The sequence below is a fragment of the Aphelocoma coerulescens genome, chromosome 1 (assembly GCF_041296385.1).
Source record: "Aphelocoma coerulescens isolate FSJ_1873_10779 chromosome 1, UR_Acoe_1.0, whole genome shotgun sequence".
NCBI lineage: Eukaryota > Metazoa > Chordata > Aves > Passeriformes > Corvidae > Aphelocoma > Aphelocoma coerulescens.
Genome location: NC_091013.1, coordinates 40,897,498 through 40,924,875, shown reverse-complemented (window position 1 = coordinate 40,924,875; position 27,378 = coordinate 40,897,498). Strand labels below are relative to the sequence as shown.

The following is a 27,378-nucleotide window of genomic DNA, read 5'->3' as shown; positions in this document are numbered from 1 at the left end:
TCAAACTTACAGTAGATCTCCTCATAGGACAGAGCTGACACAGCTGGCCTGTTCTTGTGCTTCACAAAGATGTTTGAATTTCTTTTGTGGTATCTTCAGTATCTTTCTTTACCTTCATCTCATTCTTTGCTTCCGAATGTTGAAGCACATACATGTCAAAGCCTTCACCTGTAAGTCAGCATCAGAAATTATTTTATAAGAATCTGAGACATCTTTCCTCATTTTATTTATCATTCCACATCTCCTATTACTCTGTAAGAAATGTTATAGCATTCCTCAGGTATAATAAATAGTTTTCTAGCTCTCCCTCTCTTTGTAATCCATTTGTTTCCGGAGTTGTGAAGTTTAATCAATACTACACTAAAGCTTCTGCTTTTTGAAGACTTGAATTTTCAATTTCAGAGTCTGTCCAAGTTTTAAAACATCAATAAAATTTCATTGCATAAACTACAGTTCAACAAACTTCTCAGGCCTTAACTGTTTAGAAGAGGTCAAGGTAATCCTTCTGATTTTTGCTATCATATTTTCTCCTGTCTTTTGTTGTTGTTGTTTTTTCAAACAGACTGCAGCAATCAGGCAATATCCAGCAATACCAACATTGCCGCTGGCTGCTTTGTGGCTGTATCTATTTGAGATCTCCTCAGATACTTGTTCAAACCATCTTTAGTGCTGATACCTGCTTCTTTAGCATAGTTTCTGGCTGCTTCCCACACTTCAGCTTCAAACTTGTCCCAAGTGAGAACAAGCACCTGATTTGGAGACTCTCTGATCACGTTGCATTACTGACAATTTTGTTTGCTTAGGAATCTTTCCAATATCTTAACTGCTTTTTACCTAGGTGAAGTTTTTAATCTGCTTTCCCCAAACTGTCAGGATTTGAAGTGGAACAGCACTGATCTGCTGAGTTTACCAGCAAGTTCTTCTCCACCCAGTATAGATGCTCCCCTCTATGCTTTGAATACCAGGGTGAAATGTATTCAAATGTATTCCTAGAGCATTACACTACTAAGTTTATTGATCATTACACACACAGGAACACAAACACACATACATGCACACGTAGAGAGACACTCTGGCTTGGCTTGCTCTAATGAACTGCATCAGGTTGTTCCTGCCTTCCCTGCTTTCCCCTTCCAAGGGAGCTCTAATGGAATCTGATGTTCATTACTGGTACTCCAAAGATAATTTGGCAACCTTTTTTCAGGTCTTACGCAAATTTCATATGCTTCGCCGTTTCTCAAAGACAACTAGACAGTTTTTATATAACAACCCACTCCCTGCATCTACAGATGCGAAAACCAGCAGGAGTAAGAAAACAATTTTCCATATCCTGTGGTTTACATTCTCTCCCCAAGCCAAATCAGACACTGTATTCTTTAGCTAACAATTCTACTACAGATTTATGGTGAAATCACCATTAACACAAGCTAGGATGAAAGCAAATACATCTATTTGCTTATGCATGGAAAGCAGACAGCAATGTTACTGAAGTTCATGCAAACCAGTTTACAGGTGATAAAAAGGCAGGAAAATAATGTCCATTTCAAGAAGATATCCAAAAGGCCCTCCAGAACCTGTGACAAGCTGTACACACCTAATCCACATAGCTGAATTCTGAGGACACTTACAGGAGTGCACTTCACACTAGAAAGCATGGTTGCTTTTATATTTCATCTTCACTTATGGCCCTTCTGAGTTTTCAGTCAGCTTAAAATCATTCTCTAACCCTGCCTGCAATTCTTTCTTGATGCAGTCAAGATGTTTCCTTCCTTCCTTCCTTCCTTCCTTCCTTCCTTCCTTCCTTCCTTCCTTCCTTCCTTCCTTCCTTCCTTCCATCCATCTTTTCTCCACCAGATCACTGGCTGACTCCTCCTGCTTTTAAAGCATCAGCATTCCCTGGGCACAGCCGAGGCGCAGTAGAAGGTGGTACCTGACCCAGCCAGCCACTGCCGTGCAGCTGCACTCGGAACAGCTGGGTGGTGCACCTCAAACAGCTGGCTGGTGCACCTCGAGGCACAAAGCCCTCCACCAATGAGCTGGGCAATGCTCAAAGCCTCCCACCACACACATTATGCACCTGTGATAGCCCCTGCGACCAAAGGGAATACTAATTAAGTTTTATTCAATCAAATACAAGCTCGATGGATTGGAGGGATGAGCAGACAAGACCTTCTGAAATTCAACAAGGGCAAATGCAAGGTCCTGCAGCTGGGGAAGAATAACCCCCTGCACCAGCACAGGCAGAGGGCTGATCCGTTGGAAAACAGCTCTGCAAAGAAGGACCTGGTGGTTCTGGTGGACAGCAAGCTGTCCATGAGCTAGCAGTGCCCTTGTGGCCAGGAAGGCCAATGGTATCCTGGGGTGCATCAGGAAGAGCATTGACAGCAGGTCGAGGCAGGTGGTCCTGCCCCTCTGCTTAAAGCTGGTGAGGCCGTATCTGGAGTGCTGTGTCCAGGTCTGGGCTCCTCAATACAAGAAAGACAGGAACTCCTGGAGCAGGTCCAGCAGAGCAGGATGAGGGAACTGGAGCAACTCTCTTACAAGGAAAGACTGAGAGAGTTGGGCTCTCTTGGTCTCAAGAAGAGATGGCTGAGAGGGGCCTCATCATTGTCTATCAGTATATGAAGGGAGGGTGCCAAGAGGATGGAGCCAGGCTCTTCTCGGTGGTGCTGAGCAAGGGAACAGGAGACGACGGGCAAATACTGATGCACAGGAATTTCCACATAACATGATGGTGAACTTCTTTACTGTGCAAGTGACTGAGTGCTGGAACAGACTGCCCAGAAAGGTTGTGGATTCTCTCTCACTGGAAATATTCAAGAACTGTCTCTATGCAATCCTGTGCCATGTGCTCTAGGACGACCCTGCTTGAGCAGAGAGCTTGGACCAGATATCCCCGCGGTCCCTGCCAACCTGACGCGTTCTGTGTTTCAGTGACTCCGTGTGGCGGGACAGCAGCACGACGTCACCGAGCGCCAGGAGGCGACGCCCCGTGATCTCCCGCGCTTTCCGACCCTCCCCTCCCCCCGGCCCGGCCCGGCCCGGCCCCAGCTCCGAGTCCCGGCGCGACCCCTCCCTGCCCGCACCGCCCGACTGCCGCTCCGGCCAATCCCGCCGCGGCTGCCAGAGCCGTCCGCCAATCAGAGCGCTCCGCCGCCCCTGCCTCCCGCCCCCTGCGCGGCGGCGCACCAATGACACGCGAGGAGACGAACCCCATTGGGGGTCGGTTGAGCCGTCGCTCCCCGCTGCCCGCCTCGCCCCGAGCCGCCGGCACGTCAAAGGGAGGCAGGGCCAATCGGGGGCGAGGCTCCGTGCGCCGCAGCCAATGGGAGCGCGGCTGGCGTTGCGGCCCCGCCCCTTGTTCCCCCGCCGGCGGCGCGGCCGGCGCTCCCCCTTCCTCCCTCTCCTTCCCTCTCGCAGCAATGGCGGCGACGGAGCAGGAGCAGTTCTACGCCCTCCTCGGCAACCTGCTCAGCCCGGACAATGCGGTCCGCAAGCAGGCCGAGGTAACGGGGCCGCCGCGTCAGCGGCCGCCGAGACGGCCTGTCAGACCCGCCGGGCCTCGCTGGAGGGAGGGAGGGAGGAAGGAAGGGAGGGGGGCAGGGAGGCGGCGGGGCCGGCCGAGCCCCACGTGTGAGCAGCGGCACCAGCTGCCGCCGGGGCGGCCCGGGCCTTCCCCCGGTCTGGGCGGCGGGGCCGGGCGGTGGCGGCCGTTTTGCCTGGCGGGCGCAGGGCCCGCGCCGGCCCTTGGCCCGAGAGGGCGCGAAGGGTCCCGTTACTCCCCTCGGCGCCCGCCCCGGCGTGTCCGGCACCGCTCTCTCCCCTCGCCCGCCTCGAGACCGCCCCCCCGGGGCCCGTGTGGGACCCGTCCCCAGGGGCTGCTTGTCCCCGTTGCCCATGGCTGGCTCCGCCTGAGCCGCCCGGCGTGACGGAGCGCGGCCCCGGCCCCTCCGCGCAGGGGGGGCCACAAGCCGGTGGCGGCAGTAGCGTGTAGGGGGGCCGGCTCTCCGTGGCTCGGGAGCGGAGGCGTTTCCCGAAAGAGGTCAGAGCGGGTGCCTGGCGCGATGGAAGTGCTCTTGTGTGCGCTCCCGAAGCGCCCCTTGCAGGGGCTCCGTGCCCCCGCCCCAACTTGGCCGGCAGGAGCGGGACCGAGGTCCTTCTCTGTTGCCGCCCAGTAGTTTGGTTTTTTAACTTTTCGGATCGGCCGCGTCTGTATTCAAGTGTTTCGTCAGCTAAGAAGTATTTCACCCAAAAGAAGTGTTTTCAATATGCTGAGTCTCTCTTGTTATCAGCAAAAAGTTTTCAGACGTGTTGTTTCAGCTGAAATTCTTTGTGGCGGCTAAGCCACGTTAATTCTTTCTCTCTGTCATGCTTAAGGCTCCATTGTCAAGCCTGGTGGGGAATCTCTCCCGTTGAATTAAATACCAGCGTCTAGGTTTAGCATGAATTCCCGCTGCATGGCTGCATCGGGTCTTTTATCGCTCTCATCACTCCAGCGGTCAGCAGAGTTCAGCGCATTGTTTGGTGAAGAATAAAAAGCATTATTCCTGATGCTGCAGTGAAATTCCTCAAATATGAATCGAGAGTGGGAAGGAGAGGAGACATAAATTTTTAGAAAGCTAGTGAAGTTCGGTATTGATAACTACATTTTCTAGAGAGTCAGCAGGAATTTTTCCCACATTCCTGAACAGAGAGCTGCAATGGAGGCCATTCTCTGGGAGCTGAATTTCTTGCTCTTCTCAACTGCTTACATATAACCTAAAAACATTTTGAACTTTATTGGAATTATATCAAAGCAAGTTCATAGTGCAGCTATGTTGTAATGCCTATGAAATAAAACATTGGATAAAAACTCTGAAACACGGGTTCTTACAACTGGCATATTTTGTCAGCAACTTGCTTGAAACTGAGTTGTTTTTAATCTTCATAGATACATATGCACTATAGTCAATCAGAAAAAGAAACCTTAATTGATACCCAATCTTTTCTGTTAGTCTGTTAGTTTCCTATAAAAATACAAGGAGTAGTATAACTTTTTACTTATTGAACAGCACTGAATTTGATATTAGTTTCTGCATATTTCCAAGGTGTGCTGCAAATACTTTTATGGTTTAGGATCATTCAGAATGGAAGGGTCCTCAGGAGGTCTGTGGTGCTCAAAGCAGTGTCAGCTATCAGGTCAGATCAGGTCACTTGGGGCTTTGTCCTGCTGACTCTTGAAAACCTCTAAGAATGGAGACTGCACAAGCTCTTTGAGTTACTCACTCCTGCTTGACTGTCCTCATTAGGACAGAGAGATCTGAACCTCTACCAGTCTGAACCTCATTTTTTCAATTTATGCCTGTTGTCTCATTATTTTCCACCATGCATGGCTGTGAAGAACCTCCCCTTAGTCTTCATGGTGGATTAATGAACTTTTACGTAGAAACACAAATATATCTCTACAGGGCAGCTAGACTGACTTAAGTTGTCTATTTCTTGAAGTAAGATTTCTTTGGATAAAAGTATTGCATAGCCTTTAAAATATTTGCTTCCTAAAATCATACAGGACTCACACTTGGCTTTAAACATTAGCATAGTCCAAACAGTTCTTCAAAGTGTACTTACTGTTGGAAGGTAGTATTGAAAACATAAAGGATTCAAATAACTGCAGGTAAATTGAATAGCAGGTTTTCATTTATATCCAGTGAAAACCAGTCAGAATGAGAAATGGATAGACAGGGAACTAAGCAGACTCAGGGTATTTCAAATAGGTTTGGTAATTGAAATGAGAATGAGGAGTGTTCAGTTGAAGACTGAACTTGATGGAGATGTAGGGTCATATCCTGTTTGGGAGGATTGTAGTAAAAGCTGTTAAAAAAAAAGGATGAGGAAGAAAGCCTGATGACTCCAAACTCATTTTATGTGTATGGATCTGTATGTGTATAATCTGCTCTTGTGAGACCCCCACCTGAGTACTGTGTCCACCTCTGTGGCCCCTAACACAAGAAGGACGTGGACCTGTTGGAGTGGGTCCAGAGGAGGGTCGCAAAGATGGTTGGAGGGGCTGAACAGCTCTCCTGTGAAAGACAGTCTGAGGCAGTTGAGGTTGTTCAGCCTGGAGAGGACTGGAGAGACCTTAGAGCAGCCTTCCTAAAGGGGACCTGCAAGAAGGGTGGAGAGGGGCTTTTACAAGGGCATGTAGAGATAGGACAAGGGGCAATGGCTTTAAACTTAAAGAGGGCAGGTTTAGCTTAGATAAACAGAATAAATTCGTCACTGTGAGGGTGATGAGGCACTGGAACAGGCTGCTGGAACCTGGTCTAGTGGAAGGTATCCCGGCCCGTGGCAGAGGGTGTAGAACTAGATGATCTTTAAGGTCCCTTCCAACCCAAAACATTCTGTGATTATGTGTATGAACTAGCATGCTCATAACTTAACCTGACTAGTTGACTGCAATCTGGTTGGTTCATTTTACCATCTGTCCTGTAATGTTGTCTGTTGACTATGAAAGCCTGTCTTCCTCTTACTCATGTGTCTATCTTCTGATAGAGAAACTTCTATTTACTTTATTTGGGTGATTTTATGCTCTTTTTTTAAAGTGCATTTCTCAGGTTTGGGAGAACATGAGTAGTAAGTGTAGATAATAGGTATTTTCTTGCATGTGTTATGAAAGTTGGTCATGGTGTGTGAGAAATTTGTACTTCTGTATAAGGTGACTGGGGAACTAACTGTAAACTTAAAGAATACAGTAAGATGGGTTTAGAGAACCTTCATGTTTTTGTATTATTTTTTGTATTTGTGGATAATAGTGCAATATAAATATATACGTTCATGGAAGAGGTTAACCTGAGAAGACTTTCTATTCTGACCCTAAACCTCATTTAATTTTGCAGTCTCCATGAAATGATTAGATTAAATGCAGGGATTCATTGGGGATTCAGAGTCTCATTGACGGTGAGTGTATATTGGCAACTAGAGAGAATATGAAATGAGGATTGACTTTGTGAAGAAGGCCTACTAGGAAGCAGGTACAGCAAGGGGAGGAAGATGAGGTCTAATATTAAATGCAAAACTACCTTATTGAAAATAGCAGGTATCCTGTCAAGGTGTGTAAGAGTTTGTTAGAGTGTTGGAAGTAGCTGCTGCAGTGTTGCAAATGGGAAGTAAGCAGGCAGAGAACTGATGGAGGTGAGCCTAAGCTTTGCAGAGTAGACTCATTCCTTGAGTTCAGGATGGGATAATGAATATTTGGAAAGGGTGAAGAAATTCTTCTTCAAGACTGTCCACAAAAAGTAACTCAAAGTTAATAAGTATAGAACTATTGCTGAATGTTATGAGGTGTTGCTATTTAGCTTGTAATTCTTCTGCTCCTACCTACATAGGTTTAGTATATTTTAAAAAAAGCATTAGTTTCACAATGCTCGCATATACCATGTTTTGGATAGCAAAAGTTGTTTTCACCCTAGCTTCTGAGTAACAAGGTAATTTTAAAAGGAGTAATGAATAAAATGCATGCCAGAAGCATGTAAGACAACATAACTGAACTTTTCATTAAACTTTTCATTTTTTTAAGAGGGTTTTCCTAAGGAGGAGACTAAATAGCCTCTCTTTCTGAAATTCAGAAAGTTTAAAAATAAATTCAGGGGTTTAAAAATAAGATGTTCTTATTCAAAATGTGTGGTTGAGATGTGTGGCTGCCACATAACATTGTAGAAGGTACAAAAAGGTTCAAAACCAGAGCTGATCAACTTTTTGGACTATACATTTGTCTGTGATTATTAACCTGTTGGCCACAGCTTGGTCTCAGGCTTCCAAAATCTTTAATTCTTTGATATGATAAAAGCTATGATGGATTCCCAGTAGGATATGTTTGCTCTATGTTGTATTTCTATGAGTTTATGTTCTATTCATATTTTGTAACTAATCTCCTAAGTGGCAAGTCATGCATATGTAGATCATTCCAATATGACAGATCTTACCAGATAACTAAGATTTTACTCATAACTTTAAAATAGGTCATAAATTTTTATTTTGATAGGTTTAATTTTTTTTTTATGTTATTTTTTTTAGATTGGATGGATACTGATGTTGTTATAAAAGGAAAGTCAATTCATACTAGTGCTTAACACATGCTTTCCAATAAATGTTTATAATAAGCTGCATCTCTTTTTATGCAGGAGACCTACGAGACTATTCCGGGCCCATCAAAGATCACTTACCTTCTGCAGGCAATCAGGAACAATGCTACTCCCGAGGAGGTATGGCTTAATAACCTTGGATTTGTGCAGATTTTCAGGGCGACTTGGAGAAGGGGGGGAAGAAATCAGTGCTGATCATTTTGGGATAAATGAGCAAGTTTGGCGTTAACTAAAGCATCTTAATTTACTGCACATTTGTAGAGGGATCTCTCATCTTCTCATCTTGTTTGTTGCATGCCTAATTCACTAGCTGAGACTTTTTAGTGTAGGATATTTAGTTTTTTGTAAGCAACTGCTTGGATCTCCATTGTTTTCTGTTGTGTGCTTTGTTTAATGAATGTTATTTTTCATTAAATGTGTAACTAGTATGTGACTTACTGCCATGGTTCTTCAAGTTACAGTTGAGAAATTATTTCCATTTGGGGTCCTGTGCCTAAACATGTTAAACTTGTGTGTTGTCTGAAACTTAAAGTGCTTCTTAGGTCGTCTAGCAGTATTCTAGAGTGAGTGGAGAGCATTATACATATTTTTTAATCTGGGCATAAAGTAAGTGTGCCTTTTAGTTGCTCCTTGGTTTTGTAAAGGCTCACAACTTTAGCAATCAGTTAAAAGTACTTACTGGTAAAACTATTATTCACTTGGATAAGCAGTGAAGAACTACTAAGCTTTCAAGATATTACAAATTTTAGAGTCACTTAAAAGTAAAAATGTTTTACTTTTTCAGGTTTTCAGATTTAAAGTTTTACTGAGCATTGGAAGGACGTAGCATATAGAATTCCTGAGTAATATTCTTAGAGCATAAGAGTGCTGTTTCTCCATAGATAACAATTTCTCCTGGTAGACTGTATTCAATTTAGAGTTAGTTGCCATTTGTGCTTTTTAATGCTAAGAAAGTATCAGCTTACCCATACTGATGCTTATCGATCTACAAAGTTGTGTTCTTCTGTCAGAATCCTTCAATATTGTACTAGCAACTGGTTGCATAAGAGGTATCTAGTTTTCCTTTCTGCCCCTCTGAGATGTTGCAAATGATAGAAAAGTGTAGAGCAGTGTTATTACAAAGTGTAAATAAATACTTTTTCCATGTGTTTGCTGATTTTATTCCCTTTACATCAGCTAAGGAAATAACCCAGTGTAAAACGTAAGAATCTTGCCAATGACTTGGATTCCAACTTGCAAAGTACACAAAAAACTTTTCACCTATAGAAGTTACTCTTGCCAAAGACATCAAAGGCTAACATTTGTAGAATAACTTGACATTTATCTCCACCAATGGATTAATCAAAGAAAGGTTTAAATGTTAGCTCTTAACATAAGTAAACACTAGGTGCTGGACTCAAAAAATCCTGATTAATAAAACCTGCAAGCACCCTCTCTTCCCTGTAAATCCAAGTACTTAGTAGCCTAATTAGAGCTTAAGTGAAGTAATCCCCATGCTCAATCTAAACACTGCATATAAACATGCTGGGAAACATTCTGTGCATATTTAATATGGTGCTGGTATCACAGGTAATTTCTCCATACGTTTTATATGGATCCAAATGCTGAGCAGAGTATTGCATGTCACCAGTGGATAGAGCTTTGGGCCTGGTATGCGTTCTCTGAGCACATTGAATGTACCAGCACCGCCAAACACAGGATGCTGGAAGGAGCTTCAGAACTTTAAATATCCCTTGTCCAGGCTATGTGAAAGCTGGATTCAGATCCCTCTTCATCCTGAAGCCTCTGTATTGCTTTACCTCCTTGCCGGAAAACTAGGCTGAAGAAAATACTCCATCCTGTTTGCGTGAGTTGGGTGTCTGTGTTGTAGGGAGTACAAGATTTGTAGGACTATTCAGACAGCAGTTGGGGAAATCCTGGCTCTGCAAGCCAGTAGTTTTGGCATTTAAGTGGAAAAACAGGGATGCAGATCGTGCTCCCAGTACCCCTTGCATTTGACATAGAAAGCACCATTAAACTAGATTAGGAATAACTCTTTTAACTAACTGTATAACAGGTTTTCTTCTAACCAGATGCCTAAACTATGGAAATAGTCACCTTTTTCCTCTGTTCTTATTTCATCCTTTCCTAATAGCAAAGCAACACTGTTCACAGAAGTGCAGGGAAGCATCTGACTGAGCAGTTAGAACACTTCTGTGCCTGGTGATGTGCTAGTTTGTATACCTCAGTCTGAGGAGGGGCTTGAACCCAGGTCCTTACTTCCTGTCTCACTGTTACAAAGTTAGGACTCTGCTTTCTATGCAACTGCATTTTAAAGGACTGTACAGAAAGGTGATCTATATTCACAGTTTATTTGACTTGTTTTATTCCTAGGACTTGTATTAGATGTTAGAAGCTGTTACTTTGCATAAATCTTTGAGAGAAGCAGAAGTTCTGCATTTTCTCCTGCATTTATTTCTTCTTGGTTATCTCTGGATTGGCAGGTTTTGATTGTGTCGTAATTTACAGATGACTGATAAAATAACAAATGCTCTGTAAAACTGTTTCCGCTGTATTCATAGTCTTCTTGGAGGGCCCTGACCTCTCCCCAACCTCTGCCCATACTGTCACATGAAGGGATGCATTTCTTAGTTTGAAGACTGCTGTTGTGGACAGCTTCCTGATCAGCTTTTGGGAAAAAAGGCAGCCCAAGGATGCACCACAGTTCTGCCTTTGGGTTGTCTGTGGACCTTGGGCACTCTGTGCTTTGAATTCCACGTAGGACTAGCTCCCATAATGACATTGTGCAAGTCCATCTTTGGATCCTGTCCTAAATGTTCTTTACTTCCATCCCTGCATGTTTTCTTCCTTGAGGACTTAAAAGGAACAGTGAAACAAAAGTAAAATTCACCATGACAGTGCTACACAGGATAGTCAGACTTTTTCTTACAAAGTTTGCAGGGTTATGTGGATGCTTTGAATACCAGTGAAGAGCTTGGTGTCCCAGATTGCTGTTCATAATTCTGCTGCTGCCCTGTTTAGCAAATTGGTTTTCTTCTTGTGCCTTGGTTCCATCATCCCTAAACTACTAAAACATTTTTAACACCCTGCAAATTCTACTAATAAGAAGCAATATGTTGAAATTTGAGTATTATGACTACTTTTTATATTAATAATTTTGACACCTCAGTTGCATGTGAGCCTCTCAGTAATTTAGACATGCAGAAGACCCAATGCTGGGAAAAATGTGCTCTTTTTATGCTTCATTGGTAGCTGGAATTTCTTCTTTGGGGATGTATGCTTTATATTGTTCCTCTCCTCATTAAAAGCTATTGCCACTAAATTGCAGGATTTTAAAATGCTTGTTTGAGTAAATATCTTGAAATACTTAAGCATAAAAGAACCTTTGGGGTGTGTGAAAAAGACATGTATTCTTTCTTAGAGTAGAAGAAACAGCCCAGGAGGTGCCATTAATTCAGCCATGTTTGTCATAATTAAATTGACAATGATAGTTTTCATATGTAACTGAATATCTGTTGAGGAAAATATGCCAGTTTTTTATTATTAGAAGTCAGATGCTCATTTGTCACTGCTTCAAACACTTGACTTTGCTTTAGGGATTTTGGGGATTGGTTTTTTCCTAAGCTAGTAACTATAACCAGGAGATAATTCATGTAGTGCTGATCTTGTGTCTTTTTGTATGCCTTGCTACTTGTGTTTTTACTTTGCAATCAGTCTGTTTATTTTAAATTCTTCGGAGTTTGAAATTCTTGTTTCTGTAAAGCATGTAGTCTCAACCTCTGTTCCCTGTCTGTCCACCTATTATTACTTCATGAAAGAATATAATACAATGCGAGTTCAGTCATTATCTGATGTCAGGAAATATGTACTGAAGCGCAATTCCTTGAGTAAGGGAAGACATAACACCAGAGTTTATGCTGTGTTTAGTCCCAGTAAACTTGCTCCCCACTCAAGGCATTTCTATGTAAGTTTACCATACTAATGAGGAAAAATTTAATCTTTCCCAATGTTGGTGCTGCAAGGGATGGGAGAAGGGAAGATACCATTATATTGCCGTACCATTAAAGTTTTTGGACACACTGTTAGTGAGATTCCCACAGGCAGTGAGGAAAGAATGTCCTTCCAAACTCATGTTCCTGGTGTGACAGCCTATTGGTAGAGAATCTTGGCTTCTGATGGAGCTACAGCACAGGTGGGCACTGTGACTGTTCACCTGCTGCCTTCCTTAGATCTACTAGGGAAGAGCTAATCCTACATATGTGGTGGCCTTAGTCCACGCCGGAGATGGTGAGGAGGAGATAAGGAATGATCAAGAGTTGCGTCCAGTTCTACACCTTTCCTTCTGCTGGTACTGAGACACTTTGTGTGCGCTACTCTTTAGCTGTACAGAAGAGAGCTGGGTAGATTAGAAAAAGACACAGTGAGTCTGGAGACTGTAGAACATAAGAATAGTATCTTGGGTGATGTTCTAGCAATACCTGATATTTACAGGATATGTTAGAAGTTGACACTTCGCAGCGGTTTGTGTTTCGCATCTATAGGTTATGCTGTAATAATGTAATTGAGAAATTGGAATTGATTACTTTTGCTGCTCATTGAGTGTTTTTGAATTTCAAAGGCTTATAAATGAAACTGTGTGTCATTCAAGTGCAGATTAAATAAGAATATTTTAGGAAAATATTGAGTTTGGATTGTTTTTTGTGGGAATTTACCACACATAAGGTTTTGTTACATTTGTTAAACTTCACAAGTTTCAGTGGTGATTTTTAGTTACTGTGTGTCCTTAAAGAAATACTAGTTGGTGAACATTCTATTAAGTTATTCAGAGTGCTTCGTGTTCTTTTTGCCTTTAGTGTATGTGTTGCTCTATTAATTTTGAATTATTAAGCAATGTTTTTTGCTTCTAGTTCATGTACAATTGTAAATAAATACAGATATGTAAATGATACTGTTGTAGAATAGGTGTATGAATACAGGAAACAAGATTTTAATATGTGGTATTGAGGTTCCTATGCTTACGTTCAAGTTTGAAGAAAAAGGTTTCGTCCTAGGGCTGCAAAACTCTGAAAGCTTTGTTTTGATTTGGATTTGGGGTTTTTTTTGCATATGTGGCTTTTTTATTATTCAGAGAAGAGTTTTTGAACTCTTAGAATTTGCCAAATTCTAACTGTAGGTTCCTGAATCTAGCTTTAAATTTAGTTGTTTGAGAAAGTGAAGGAGAGTTTACAGGTTAATTATCTGACAAAGTTGTCCCAATAAGTCACTTTTTAATCCAAAAAAACCTGTCTGGATTATAATGACCTCATTAGACCATTTAAAATAGAAAGAATGCATGCTTTAAAGATGTTTCAGTAATACAGCTGAGTCCTTAACTTGCCACAAAATATGTCTGAGGTTCAGCTGTAGAAAAATCCTAAATACCTCAGTACTATGGTTATTTATTTGAAAAGCTGTAATTGTCAGAAACATGGTTGTTAGCTGATGTTTCTTTAGTATGTTTTTTTTTTTGTTACGATAATTGTCATCTGTTGCTTGAGAAGTATTCCATTCACCAAAGAAGTCTACACAATGGAAGTGTCATTTGGAAGCATGATGTCAGTGTTCCCTTGTAGGAGCGTGATTATCGTATCAAACACTTCAACACACACACTTCTCCTTCAACAGGCTCGGCAGATGGCAGCTGTCCTTCTGCGCCGCCTGTTGTCATCTGCATTTGAAGAAGTTTATCCAGCTCTGTCACCTGAAGATCAGACATCAGTCAAAAGTGAATTGCTGCTCTTCATCCAGTTAGAAGTGCAGTCCACTATGAGAAAGAAAATATGTGACATAGTTGCTGAATTGGCCAGGAATTTAATAGGTAATTTATTTATATAAGTTGATATAGAGGTAACACGTTTGTGTATTGATAGTAGTTGTATTTGTATCTCTTGTTGTCTAGTCCTGCTGAGGTGTTTGCACGTGATGTGCTAACTGATTCCATGGCTTGTAATAGAACCTAATATTTGTTCACATTATCCTTAACCACATAAAAATAAGATTCTTGAACTCTGCTTTTTAAATTGCTCAAGTTTAGGTGAGATTGTATTAAGGTTTATAAACCCAGTTTTGTGTCAGTTGTCATTAATTATGCTGAACATTGCATCAGTTTTTTTTTTTTGAGTGCTGCTATATAGCAGCAAATAGAGATCATCTTCTATGGTGTTTTTAGATTGAACATTTCACAATATTTTACCTTGTGACTTAGGCATGTCTTCAGGGTCTTTTAAATTAATTTCAGTAGTGATGACTGGTTTTCCTGCACAGTTGAGATCTCACCACTCTGAAGTTTGCTTATCCTAAAACTTGGTTGTATTTAATGTAGATGAAGATGGCAACAACCAGTGGCCAGAAGTTCTGAAATTCTTATTTGACTCTGTCAGCTCTCAAAATGTGGGATTGCGCGAGGCTGCTCTACATATTTTCTGGTAAGCTACTTTTTTGTAGGATAGCCAAATCATGTCTGAAAATATAAGAAAAACTGTTACAACTTAATTAACTAGCAATCATATTTATTTCATTTATTTTGTTGTATTGTGGCTTACTTAACTCTCACATGTATAGTTACAATCTGTAACTTAAACAATGGATAAGTTTGAAATAGTAGTTTAACCTTGACTTGTGTGAAGTTTTATTAATGTTTTGGTCTTATCCTTAGGAATTTTCCTGGAATTTTTGGGAATCAGCAGCAACACTATTTGGACGTCATTAAGAGAATGCTGGTTCAGTGTATGCAAGATCAGGAGCACCCCTCAGTAAGACCTTTATGTTCTTTTGGGTTTTTAATACATTCTGAGCATAGGAACTCAGTGCAGTAGTCTGAAACATAAAGGTTAAACCATAGATTTCAGCCAGAGAATTGCATTACCTGAAACTCATGTACATACAGAGTTTTGACTATGCCTGCTGCAAAACAAAAGGCTCATACCCTTTCATGGTCCTCAAGCTGACTGGCTGCTCATATCTGTGTTGCTTAGGCACAGATTCTTCCCTAGTTATGCTAGGAGAAACCCAGTTGCAGTGGCCCCAAGCAGATGGGGTTTTAGCCAGCAGCATTGAGGAGTCAGAAACTCCTTGTTAAATTCTCTTTTCTGACCTTTGTGTTTATAAGTCTGTAGAGTCTCTACATACAGTATCTGTACATGGTATGTCTCAAAATTCTGAATATATGACAGCTTCTTGAACTGTTCGTGCATGTTTTGCTCTAAGGGTGTGCAAGCAAGCCTTTCTTTTCTGGAAGGCTTCAAATTAATTGATTTGTGTGGAGAATTGTACTTTGAAAACGTTTCTCTTGTTGTGAAAAATGCTGGGCAAGGATAGGAAACCCTGCTGAGGTATATGGGTTCAGTTTGCTGCTCCGCCATGGATTATTTTTTCTGACCTTTGAAAGTCAACTGAGTAACATTTTCTAAAGTACCACAAGTCATGCCTTTAAAGAAGCATGTCTTAAACACTTAGATCACTCTTCTTGAAAAATGAGACTGACACTTGCATGCAGATTTGAAGTTTTGATGTAAGTTGAAAACAATAGGGTTTTTTTCCTGTTTTCTTTCCATAAATGAAAACCACCAAAACAAAAACTAGGGAATACTTGCCAGCTCATAATATGATAAACTTTTTTATTGTAGACAACATAGATGCTGACGGTCTTCATTATCACTTAATGTAATTTGAAGTAAAATGTAAAATCCCATGTTGAAAACTAATAAAAGTATGTTTTAGTACTAGTTTCTCACATTTCTTTCTCCAATCGTGTCTTCTAGATCAAGACTTTGTCTGCTAGAGCTGCAGCTGCATTTGTGCTTGCTAATGAGCTCAATGCTCCCCTTCTTAAACATTTTGCAGACTTGCTACCTGGAATCTTGCAGGTAAGCAACCAAACAAGTAACACTTAATGTGTTGTTATTGTCTGTATTGACTGTACCAAATGTAAATTATTGGTCTGCAAATTTGTGATTTTTGCTGAGACCTGAATTAACTGAGCCTGTTAGCCAGACAGTCACCAGCGAGATAAAGGGAAGACTAATAAGGAATTTTGCAAACAGAGGATAATTGATAGGGTTTTAAGGAAAATAGCTCAGTGCTGATTAACTTACGCAGTGTTACAGAGACAAATGAGTTAAAATTCTTTGTAAGGTATATAGGTCAAAATCATACAACTTTTAAACTAACCATGATATTGAAATACAGTTTAAATACAGGCTATCCCGAGATTTGATGTAATCTGTAATTGGGGAATTCATGGACCTGTGATATCCTGTATCTCTTCAATTTAGAGGAAAACAGAATTATTCTGAACATAGATTCTCAGACTAAGAAAAAGAGTCTGTAGAAATGATCTTTGTTTGCTTAATTAGGAAATTGCAAATAAAATGCCATTTTAAGCTTAATATAATTTCTGAGCCTGGATTAGATCTCTTGGATGGACGAATTTCAGCAGAAGTTGAAATTCTAGTGTAAGGATTTTGCAGAGAAGCCTATTATAAACCAAACCAGAGACAGAAATGGTTTGAGCTCTGAAGGATGACAATTTCACAGTACACTTCCCTTTCTATGTCAAGAAACAGTGGAAGCAACTAAGTACCTATGATAACAGAGGATGTGAACTTCTGATGATTTTAAATTAGGCTAAATTTACATTAAAGACAGACTTCTCACTACAGTCAGAACAGCAGGTTCCTGTTGACAGTGTGAACTGTAAACTGCGTCTGCTTTGTGGCAAGCTGAAGAAAAATTGTGCCAAATCTACTGGTGTCTGCAACTGATGGAATTCTGCTTGATCTTAAATGGAAACTGAGAGGAATTTATTCAAATCATCTGAACTTGAAAATGGGCTATTCTAGTGCGTATAAGTTAAGTGCTTTGATATTGAGGTCTTTATTTGGTGGTTAGTCCCTGTCTGTGCCTTTGTCAGTAACAATTTTGTTTAAAAGTTGTGACTGCCTGAGAGGACCTTGGCTACACAGTACTGTGTAAGTGTGGGCAAGGCAGGGTTTGGGGTGGTCATGCCATGTGTCTTGATGTTTGGCACTTAAATAATGTGTGGGTTTTAAATTTTGGGCTAATAGCCCACTCTGTGTGCTATAACTTTCAGTGCTACTGTTAGACTATTTAGACACCATAAAAACACATGCACTCAGCTTGTTTTTTCAAGCTTTATTTTGCAAATATAGAGCACAGAGCTGTGTTATGAAATCTGTCTTTGAAGTACTTACTCCAGGAAAAACTAGATTTTCTGGCTGTGGTAACACAAGAAGGGTATGAAGATCCGAATTTATAAATAGGAATGTGTTAGAATAGTGGTGAGTGACCTTTGGAGACAGTTGGATGCTTTTTTTGTTGCTGTTGAAATTAATTTTGTTGAAATACTGACGCAGTAAAAAAGCTAAAAATAAAATTCTGACTTGGCATATCAGTTCTTTCAGTACAAGATCTGTAATAGTTATGCTGGAAGTTGAACTTTTCAAACATTTTTAAAACAGTTTTAAAACTGACAGTTGAAACTTTTACCCAAAGCTTTATCCTGCAATGGAGGTAAAAGCAGATAGAACTTTACTGACTTCGCTGGATGTTGTTTGATACTACAGGAAAGTGCCTCTGCCTTTTAGGGCTCACTTTTCACTTTAAGCTGCTTTCTTCAGAAAACCAGTCTTGCTTTAAAAAACTGTCAGAGCTGCAGTGGGTATAAAATACAGTTTTGCAGAAACTTCCAGTAAATATTACATTATCCTTTGAGAGAATCAGAGGATGTGGTAGCTATTAGACCAAAAGGCCTTAACCATGACAGATTTTTTTTTTCCCCAGATTTTTCCAGAAAATTTCTGATACTAGAAGATGCTGCTTCTGTATTGAACGTGTGGGTTATATAAGTGCCATTATCAAAAATGTTGAATTCTAGACTTAAGTATTAAAAATCACTCAGTTACTCACTTCAAAAAATGTTTCAACATTAGGAAGGCATAAAATACTTCGCTAATGAAAATTCCTTTCAAAACCCCAGAAGTGTGTCTAAAGACTTTTCTTTGGAGCCTTGTTTACTTCTAGATTCTAGCACCATTGAGTTACTGTGTTCTGTTTTGGCACTAAAATATCACCCCGATCAGTTAAAAGTAAGTTTTAAATTACTTTTCAGAATATGGATATAGGTTAGGAAAGATGGTTGCAAAAAGCTTGATTTCTTTTTCTCTTTTCCATGTCCTGTGACTGAAAGCTGAAAGGTCTGCTCTAATTTGGTGCCTCTGGAGGGATGTCTGGAAAAAACCTTTAATCTTGTGATTCCTGGTGTTTATAAGCATAGGCTATTCAAAACTTTTCTTACGTAACAGGCAAAAGAGGAGTTAGGCTCATTTTCCTTCTTCTGGCCAGAGTTACTTTCTTTTAAATGGATTTTGAAGTTGTTCTTGTCAGAACTCGGTGGCTTTGCATGTTGGAGCCTCTGATGTGTGACCTTAATTCCTTCTGAGTGTCTGCAGTGTTAGATTTGAACATTGTGAGCCATAATGTAGTTGTAGAAAACTTGTCGTTTTGGATGCTGCATGGTATCCTGTTATGGATTTATGTACAGAGGTCACCGTAGCAGGGTCTGACTCTGGGATCCTGCTGAAAGCCGGAGTGAAGGCTTCCAATTGATTGTATCCTATTAGTTCTCAGGTTACAGCTTGAGCTGGTGCCTCCAGAGAGGGACCCCTATCCCAATTCATGCCTCTCAATTGTACATGTGCCCAGATGGCCCAGTCCCCAGCCATTTACTTCTGGTTGGTGGTCTCTTGGCTTCTTGCTGGTTTTCACTGTTGCAGGGCTGATCTTCTGATTAAGTTACTTCATTCTTTTGGAATTGTCTGCTTGATTCTTATCTTCTTCATTCTGCTTGTATCTGCTGGAATCAGCTAGTTCATTGTTAGAAGCATTAGTTTTAACAAAAAGTTTACTCTGGTCAGTTCTTGTGGCCTAAGGCTTTGGCTACTTATCTACTAATGCTAAATGAGGCTGTTCAGAGAAACAAGAATACAATTAATGAAATTCCTTCTATAACACTGGTAGTATTCATAATGTTTGTTTTTATTTAATCTTATCTCCATCTTATCTTTTTATAGGCTCTAAATGATTCCTGCTACCAAAATGATGATTCTGTTCTGAAATCCCTTGTAGAAATTGCAGATTCTGTTCCTAAGTATTTACGACCACATTTAGAAGCTACTTTGCAACTAACTCTGAAGGTAAAGCTAGGAATGGTTTTCAAGAATCACTTTTTCCACCCCAAAATTTCTATTATAACCATTTACTCTAATCTTTTGGGTTGTAGTTGTGTGCAGATGCCAGTCTCAGTAACATGCAGCGTCAGTTGGCACTTGAAGTAATTGTGGCCTTGTCAGAAACTGCTGCTGCTATGCTGAGGAGGCATACAAATATTATTGCACAAGCCAGTAAGTATTTTCCTCATTTTCTTTCTTGAAACAGTTATCCTTTACAGTATTAAATTGACTTTGCAGTTGGTCAGTGGCAAAACCACATCTAACTGAGAGTTTGCTGGTGCTGGTAACTGAAGACAACTCAATTTAATGTCACCTAATGGAGTAACCCCCTTCCTATTATGACTCTTCATAAATTAATCTGTGCCTATGCAGCACCAAAAATTTGAATAAAAATACAGTGGACTCTTACTATTAGATGTTTCCAAGGAAAACACTACTTGAATGCTTTTCTGCTGGCTTTGGAAAATTTTGCTGTAACAAAAAAAAAGGCATTTAGTTCTGAAGTTCTATGTTTGAAGTTTGGTATGTAGGCCAGATACTCTGTGCTGCTGGCAAGTGAAGACTGAAGGAATTCAGCATGCATATTGAGCATCAATGTTGAGTTAAAGCTGTGAATTAAAAAATCAGATGCTGGTATAAATACATAGAAATAATCTAATTAGTCTATTTAACATGCAGATGGTAAAGTCTGAAGAAGCACTTTTTAAATCATGCATTATTATTTGAAATGCTAAAAATAAATGTCTTCTGGGCAGCCCCAGCATCAGTGCTGTTTGCACTGGTGTTTCTCTGCCTTTTAAACCTTTTTTGTGACTAGATCAGGGCACTGGCACAGCAGTGTAGCCTGCTTTTCCCTCCCTGTTACACTTGGGTTTGTCTAAATTCTTGCTTGTTTTCTGACACTTGCATAAAAGGCAATTTTTTTGTGTGTGCTCAGGTGGAGGAAGGTTGTATAGACATCACTAAAATTATAAAACTTCTGTTGGAAAATGCTGTAAACTGGATCTGCTTGGCTTAAGTGTTTAAAATATTGACCAGAGGTTTTGTTTGCAAGTACAATAGTTTTTTGAAGAAGAGGTTCTTTTAGAGCATATTTTGAAATCTGTAAATTTTCAGAACACTCTATTTTCACTCCATGCTGTAGCTTGTTGGAATTACTAACACTTGACACTTGCTGACCCCACATCATTACAGGCTTCTTACTTGGTCAGAAGAGAAGTACCTCTTACTTCTTTAGAATGTATTCCTATTATTGGGTTGCTAGTTGCTGCCTAGGAATGAAATACTTCTATTAAGATAAAACACTGTATGGGAATGAAATGCCTTTCATTTGCAATTCATTCTGAAATTAGTCTTATTAATGTATCATTAAGGAGAAAAACATTTATTTTGCAGAGCTAGTAAAGCAGTTGTGTTCAGGGAATGATAAAAAAGTAGCAAAAAAGGATTGCTTTTGTCTTGGCTCTGTGTCTTAGTTTAAAAGGTTTTCTGTTTTCATTCAACTGAGAAGTTGCTAGATCACTTGATACGCCCAGCTAAAACTGGGACTTAGGCAAAATTGTCATCTTGTGCTGGTTTTACTGCGCACAGTGCTGGTCTAGGAGTGTGTGTCCTGTGTGCCAGTTAGCTGCTCAGGAATCCTCTTTAAGATTTCCCTTCTTGAGCTCACAGGATTGCAGAGCGTTTTATTGCTCTGATAAAGAAGCAGGCTTAGTGGGTTTATGCTTAACTTGTTTATAAGTTAATTAAATGTTGAGGGCTTCTTGGGACAATTTTGAAATTTCTATGGACACTCTACATTTTTTAAAAAACTTTTTGTGAAACTACTCTTACTGACAACCACACTCACATAAAACATCAAGAAGAAACAAGACATTGTAGGTTCTAGGTACAATGATGGCCAGAGCACATTGGATGAGAATTTGCTCCCAACCTTGTTTGTTAGTAACAACAAACACTGACATGACTTTTTGGAACCACATAGCATTTATGTCAGATGATGTTTGTCTTCCATACTCCATAGGTGTTTTGACAATACATGATTCTCATGTGTGTGCGTATGCGTGTCTGTGTCAAACTTCTCGACTGTAATACTTTGGTGTTTTACTGATGTCTAATAAGTGTATATAAAATTCTAACACGTGGGCATCATGGTAGAGAGATCATGGTGTCCGTTAAGTTATCTTGATAGTATATAAAAGCCCTCTGGAGGTATTTGCAGATGTAGAATATTCTCTGCCTGAAAATACAGAAAACCACCAAGCAAATAAATCCATAATTTGATCTTTTCTTGATACTTGCCCTACAATGCTGTCAGTGAGCAATATTTTTTTAATGTCGTCAGTTGACCAGAAGTTTCTGATCTGTCCAGCTGTGTGATGGTGAGTTTGCTTAGGGTGCTGCCTCTGTGGTAGACTACAATAGTTTGGGTATACTGTGAAATTCAGCAGTTGCAGTATACTTGATCAGTTCCAGTAAGTCTCATTAACAGCATGGACAGTTACTGGATGCCTACTAGTTTTTCAGGTAGGTTGCTGTAAAGGGCAGTTAGCTGTGATGGCTGTCTTCAAGATGTGTGGTAGGCTGTCCTAAAAAAGATTGTTAAAGGTGGAAGGCTGAGTATTTGACTGAAACTTTTTGTTTCCAGGTCAAAGTGAAACTTTGTTGCATAAATGATACTAAATTCAAACAACTGCTCTGAGCGATTGGTGTGTAATACAAAGTAAAGAAGTGCTTCAGAGTGCCTTACTGTGCTCTGAGAGTGCAAGGTGGGCTTTTCACCCCTTGGGCTTCTGAAGGGCACAGGAACTGGCATACTTAGAGCACTGTGCTCCTTCCTCCTGTGAGAACTCGTCAAAATAGGTGATGCTTATTGCATAGTAGTTTAATGCTGTGATAGAGATTTTGTAATAGTCTCTATAAAGACTTAGAATGCGAAGAATGGACAGAATCAATCTACAGAAGTAGGAGTCGAAAACTGGTGGATTATAATGTGCTAGATAATGTTCATGATACAAAAGCAAAATTTGCATTAGGTGGAAACAAGGAAATCTCAAATTCTAGACCATGGCCTCACTGTAAGAGAAAAGCTTTATGGTAAGTGACCACTGTACATATAGCTAGCAAAATATATTAAGTTAATAAAACTAAGAGTTCTGTAGTATTCTTTCCTAATTGATAGTCTTTTTCATTAGTAAATGTTAAAAGGATGATGTCAAAGTTTCAGAAAAATTAAGGAAGTATATCAGAGTTCTTAAGGCATATAATACTGTTTTTAGCTCTTTCAAAAACAGACTTTACTAAGGAATTTGCTTTCTATAATTGTCATGATTTACAAAAAAAATTTGTGTCTTGATAAGTTACACACTCAAGATTTTTGTACTCTCAATTTGAATGTTCTGGAAATACTTTTCTGGCAATCAATTCTGAATTATTGGCTGATGCAGTTAGACAGACTTGGCCATCTGCTACGGGAAGAAGAGCTATTTTTCTTCAAAAAATTTTTGAAAGGAGAAAACTTAAAATTCATGCTTGTTATTTGAGAATCTATTTTAAGAGATAAGACTGAGTTTAAAACTTTTTTTCAGTTCCTCAGATGTTAGCAATGATGGTTGACTTGGAAGAAGATGAAGATTGGGCAAATGCAGATGAGCTTGCAGATGATGATTTTGACAGGTAATTATGAAACCAGTTGTTTCAATGTATTATCAAGGCTGTGGCTAAAGGCATATTTAAAGTGCAGAATACAAATGCCTGTGGTGCATTACTTTTTCTTTATTCAAATAACTATTGTAATTTTGTTTCTTCAGTCATGAGCAGTTTATATGTAGGTTACTTAGGTAATGTTCAGCAAGGAAGTAAATTATTTCAGTTTTCATATTTACTGTAATTAGACAATATGTCTAATGCATGTCCTTCTCTGCCGTTTTGTACTACTGTAGCTTTCCAAAGCCTTTAGCTTTTGTTTTTTCTGTTATTTGTATTACTCACTTCAGAAGTCAGTGCCTCCTAATCCTCTAAATTGAGGGCTAATCCTGAAGTTAGCTGGAAGCCAAGTTGAAGCATATTGACCTGTTTGATAATCTACAGCCAATCTCTTGGTATTTTTCTGTATCTATGCCCTTGAAAATGCATTGTTTTAGAAGAAAGATGACTTTGGAAGGATATCATCATGCATGGCAGAATTCCTTGTTGGATTTCACTTAGTTCAAAAATACTAGAATTTTGCTATTATTTTAAATCTCTTGGTATGGCTAGCAATAGCTTATCTTGTTCTGTGTTAGGCAAGAAAGATCTCAAGATGTCCGGTCATTCGGATTTGCTTATTCCTGCATGCTTTTGTAGCTTGCTCCAACTTTTTACTAGAATAGTGGTTTGTGTACAGCATCTCTGTTACATTTGCTCTTGTCCAGCTACTCTTAGAGTGAAGTAGAAGAAAGCAGAAATAGGTGTAGGAGGTAACAATCTCCACACTTCCATAAAGACATGGATGCTCATTTACCAGTCTAGACACTTCTTTGACATACCTGGCTTATCCAGACTCAGATGTAATTAGTGTTTTGAGACAGTTTATCTCAGAACACTTAGAGATCTTCACAGGAAAACAGACAATAGAAGAGATGTTGGTTTACCCTGAGCTGTAAAGCAACTTCTAATAGATAGCAGGCATGTAAAGCCACCGGTAGAACTGATGCATAGGAATTTATGGAATAATCCGTTTAATCTTTGCCTTATTTGAAATAATTTTTTTAGTTGTCTTTGATTATGAAATTGAAACTGAGCTGTCCTTTCTTCTCTCCCTCACATAGTAGACCATACCCTTTTAATCTGTTTCCTCAGTGTTGAAATTTTGCTATACAGGTGTCAGACACCACCAGTACATTCAGGTTTGTTAAGTATTTGAATCTTTTCAGTCAGTAAAATTTCAAGGGGAAATAGAATATTAAAGTTCAAATCCTTATCAGGCCTTTCAGGGTGTGGAAGTTTATTCAGATGGCTTGCTTTAGGCAGCTTACTAAGTATGCTGAATCATCCACTTAAGGCGTGCCATTTTCTCTTTATTGTCAGCAGAGTAACTTTGTCCTTCTAAATACTAAGCTAAGCTGCCTATGGATTTTGTAATGACAATTTTCCTTTTCTTTGTTAGAAGTCACAAGTAGAGTGAGCACAAATCAGAAAACAAGTTATGCTCTACAACCTTAGCCTGAAGAAGAAATATAGCTCCTTTGGCCCTCGGAGTAATAGGAGAGCTTGAGGCTTAGACACAAACTACTGGGCATGAGCTGGTCTCTGCTGATCCTGTGTATGAGGGCAGTTTTTCTTTTAGCAGTGTCTCTCCTAGTGCTGCTATGTGCTTCCCACAGTTGAAGCTCACCTTTGTGGACAGCTCAGTGGCTGATGTGCATGCTAACTGGTGCTTGAGTCTTTGTAGCTTCGTAAGAAGACTGAAATTGTTGTGCAGTCCCAGGAACAGGATAATGATCATCAGGCTGCACCCTAATTAGGGTGTGTTCAGATCTGATTAAGGGGGATATGAGTCAGCCTACACAAAAGCAGCAGGGAATACTTTAGCATTTCCAGTTTTTTGTTGCTCCAACTTCATAAAGGAGTGCAATTCTAAAGGAGGAAAAGGTTAATCCGACTTCCTCTTTTCTTGGCAAAAGCCTTGCAAACATTACAGGGAGATGTGTGGTCATTTTTCTGAGATAAACTGTCTTTATTTCTTGAAATTGAATGTGTGAATTAATGGTGGGAAGAAAGAGCTCAGGGAATGGAGTTTCAGATGAAAACTGCTATTAACTTTAGTGAGTTTGCTCCAGTTTAGCACTATATACTCCATTGTCCTGCTGGTGATGTGTCTGTTTATTTGAACATGACTAATCTGAGGAACAAGTACAGTACTGTCAATATCTTTTCTCAATCACCTTTGTTCACAACATGTGAATTTCTAGATTATTTATGGTTTGTGACGAGATTTGGGGACTCAAGCATAGTAATTTGAAGACCTGTTTCTGACCCAGCTGACGGAAATTTTAAAGAAGAGGGAGATTGTTCCCTTTCTGAACAATTACTCAGCTTTTTCATCATCATGGGTGTCTAGGATGGACTGTAATAACCTTGAGTTATTACACTGCCAGCTGTACCCAGACTGTAACAGTAGTTATCTATATCCTGGAAACTTCCTTGCTTTTCTGTAGGGAATAATTCCATTGGGTGGAACAAATCACTTTGCACAGATAATGTTTGGCTATTCTAAGTTCTGTAACTGGCTGAGAGTCACAAATTCCACACTTGAACTGGGTGTTTTCTGCCTAAGTCATTGTCAGAAGACCATGCTACTGAGTATAGCCACACAAGAAAGGTCTCTTGTGTGCCAAAGTTTGAATTCTGCTGGTTCACCTGAATCATAGCAAGTCTGAACTGGTTTATGTTCTTGTGACAAAAAGGTGATGGCCAGTATTATTGTTTCATTCATTGTGAATTTAGTTTCAGCTTTCTAGGTGTGTGTATCTGCTGTGAAATTTAGTCTGTACCTTTGGCCCTAGTGCTAGTAAGGCTCAAGTTTCTTTGGTAGTAGACTTAATCAGTGGCCTGCAGAAAACAAATGTTTCAGTGTATAGTAAATAACTATTTTGTGACTGGTGTGTGTGTTTTTAGGTTTGGGTATGGTTTATTTACTTGAAGAGGCTCATGTTTTCAGATGGCAAAAGTTTGAAGACTAGAACTGCAGGAAAGGGCACTCTGTTGGACTACTTGTTTTATTGTACATATCAAACCACTGATATTTGTGTAACTGATATTCAGCAATGCAGTGGCTGGTGAGAGTGCACTGGACAGGATGGCATGTGGCCTTGGAGGGAAACTTGTTTTGCCTATGATTAAAGAACATATTATGCAAATGCTTCAGAATCGTAAGTAACTGCATTTTCTTTTATTATTTTTTAACAATTGTGTCCTTTCCAGGAACTTCAGTACCTCTTAAGTCTTCATGTTTAGCTACTTGATATGTTATGATACATTTCCACTTTTGATGTCAGCAGCAAAAACTGTAAATGCTGTGAACTTGAAAGTTTATACCTTCTCTTAGATTGTGATTTATTAAACTTACACAGAGTGTATTGCAACATTTTTTCTGGAACATGGACAGCTGAGCAGAGATGTCATAAAAAAACTACATTTTTTTGAAACACAGTCGGGGAATTACATAAAAATAAGGGAAAACTCGGGGGGTTTTCATTTAAAAATATTCTCTCTAAATCCCTAAACAGACCCTCACAGTACCTTAAGTTTGTCTAAAGTGCTGCTTGTTTTTCTGTATCTCAGTGGTTTTGCTTCTTCAGAAGTGCTGCATTTAAGTGAGATTTTAATACATTACAGTTCATAGAGGGAAACTTGTTGGATTTTTCCCCCTGGAATTTGATGGACAGGGGTCATTGGTAGGCTGGCTGTCTTCTGGTATGCTGACTTTAATACTTGTTTCATGAGGTGTTCCCATATATTCTTTCTTATCAGTTGCTTTGTATGCTTCTTTCCTCTTAAAATACCTGTAATGCCTGCTCAGCCAATTATTGAAAAAATACTGTGCGTTGCTTTCATGCGCTTTTACTTGACCTGTGATTTGAGCCTTTGGAGTAGAAGATAATGGCAGAAGCTCTGGATACTATTTCTACCCTCCTGGTTTAAAACCCAGTCCAGAAAAGGCTTGTTAGCATTTTGGGTATAAAACAGAGAGGGTAGCACCTGCTGTGTGTGAACACTTACAAAGTCTGTTTGGAATTAAAGTTTTTTTTATAAAGTTTTATTAAGGAAATGGGCTAACTTAACACAGTGTTGGTAGCTTCTAGGCTGGCAACTAGCTAGTTCTGTAGTGCATTCAGAGAAGTGTGGAGCCTAATCACTGAAAGACCTGACTCCTGTGAAGGGGAGGTCATGCAATTCATGCCTGATGCGTGCTTTCTTCTGGGTCAGAG

At 39.9% G+C, this 27,378-nt stretch overlaps 1 protein-coding gene across 1 annotated transcript in view; it reads left to right on the top strand.

Moving 5' to 3' along the window:
• The first annotated feature begins 3,290 nt into the window (after nt 1-3,290).
• Nucleotides 3,291-27,378, top strand: part of IPO5 (importin 5) — a 42,606-nt gene continuing 18,518 nt past the window's right edge. Inside the window, exons 1-10 of the mRNA XM_069008184.1 lie at nt 3,291-3,506; nt 8,160-8,240; nt 13,785-13,977; nt 14,482-14,584; nt 14,815-14,911; nt 15,920-16,024; nt 19,250-19,372; nt 19,459-19,579; nt 22,996-23,083; nt 26,213-26,319. Coding sequence (XP_068864285.1) covers nt 3,423-3,506; nt 8,160-8,240; nt 13,785-13,977; nt 14,482-14,584; nt 14,815-14,911; nt 15,920-16,024; nt 19,250-19,372; nt 19,459-19,579; nt 22,996-23,083; nt 26,213-26,319 — 1,102 coding nt within the window. The 5' untranslated portion in view covers nt 3,291-3,422. The remainder of the gene's footprint in view (nt 3,507-8,159; nt 8,241-13,784; nt 13,978-14,481; nt 14,585-14,814; nt 14,912-15,919; nt 16,025-19,249; nt 19,373-19,458; nt 19,580-22,995; nt 23,084-26,212; nt 26,320-27,378) is intronic.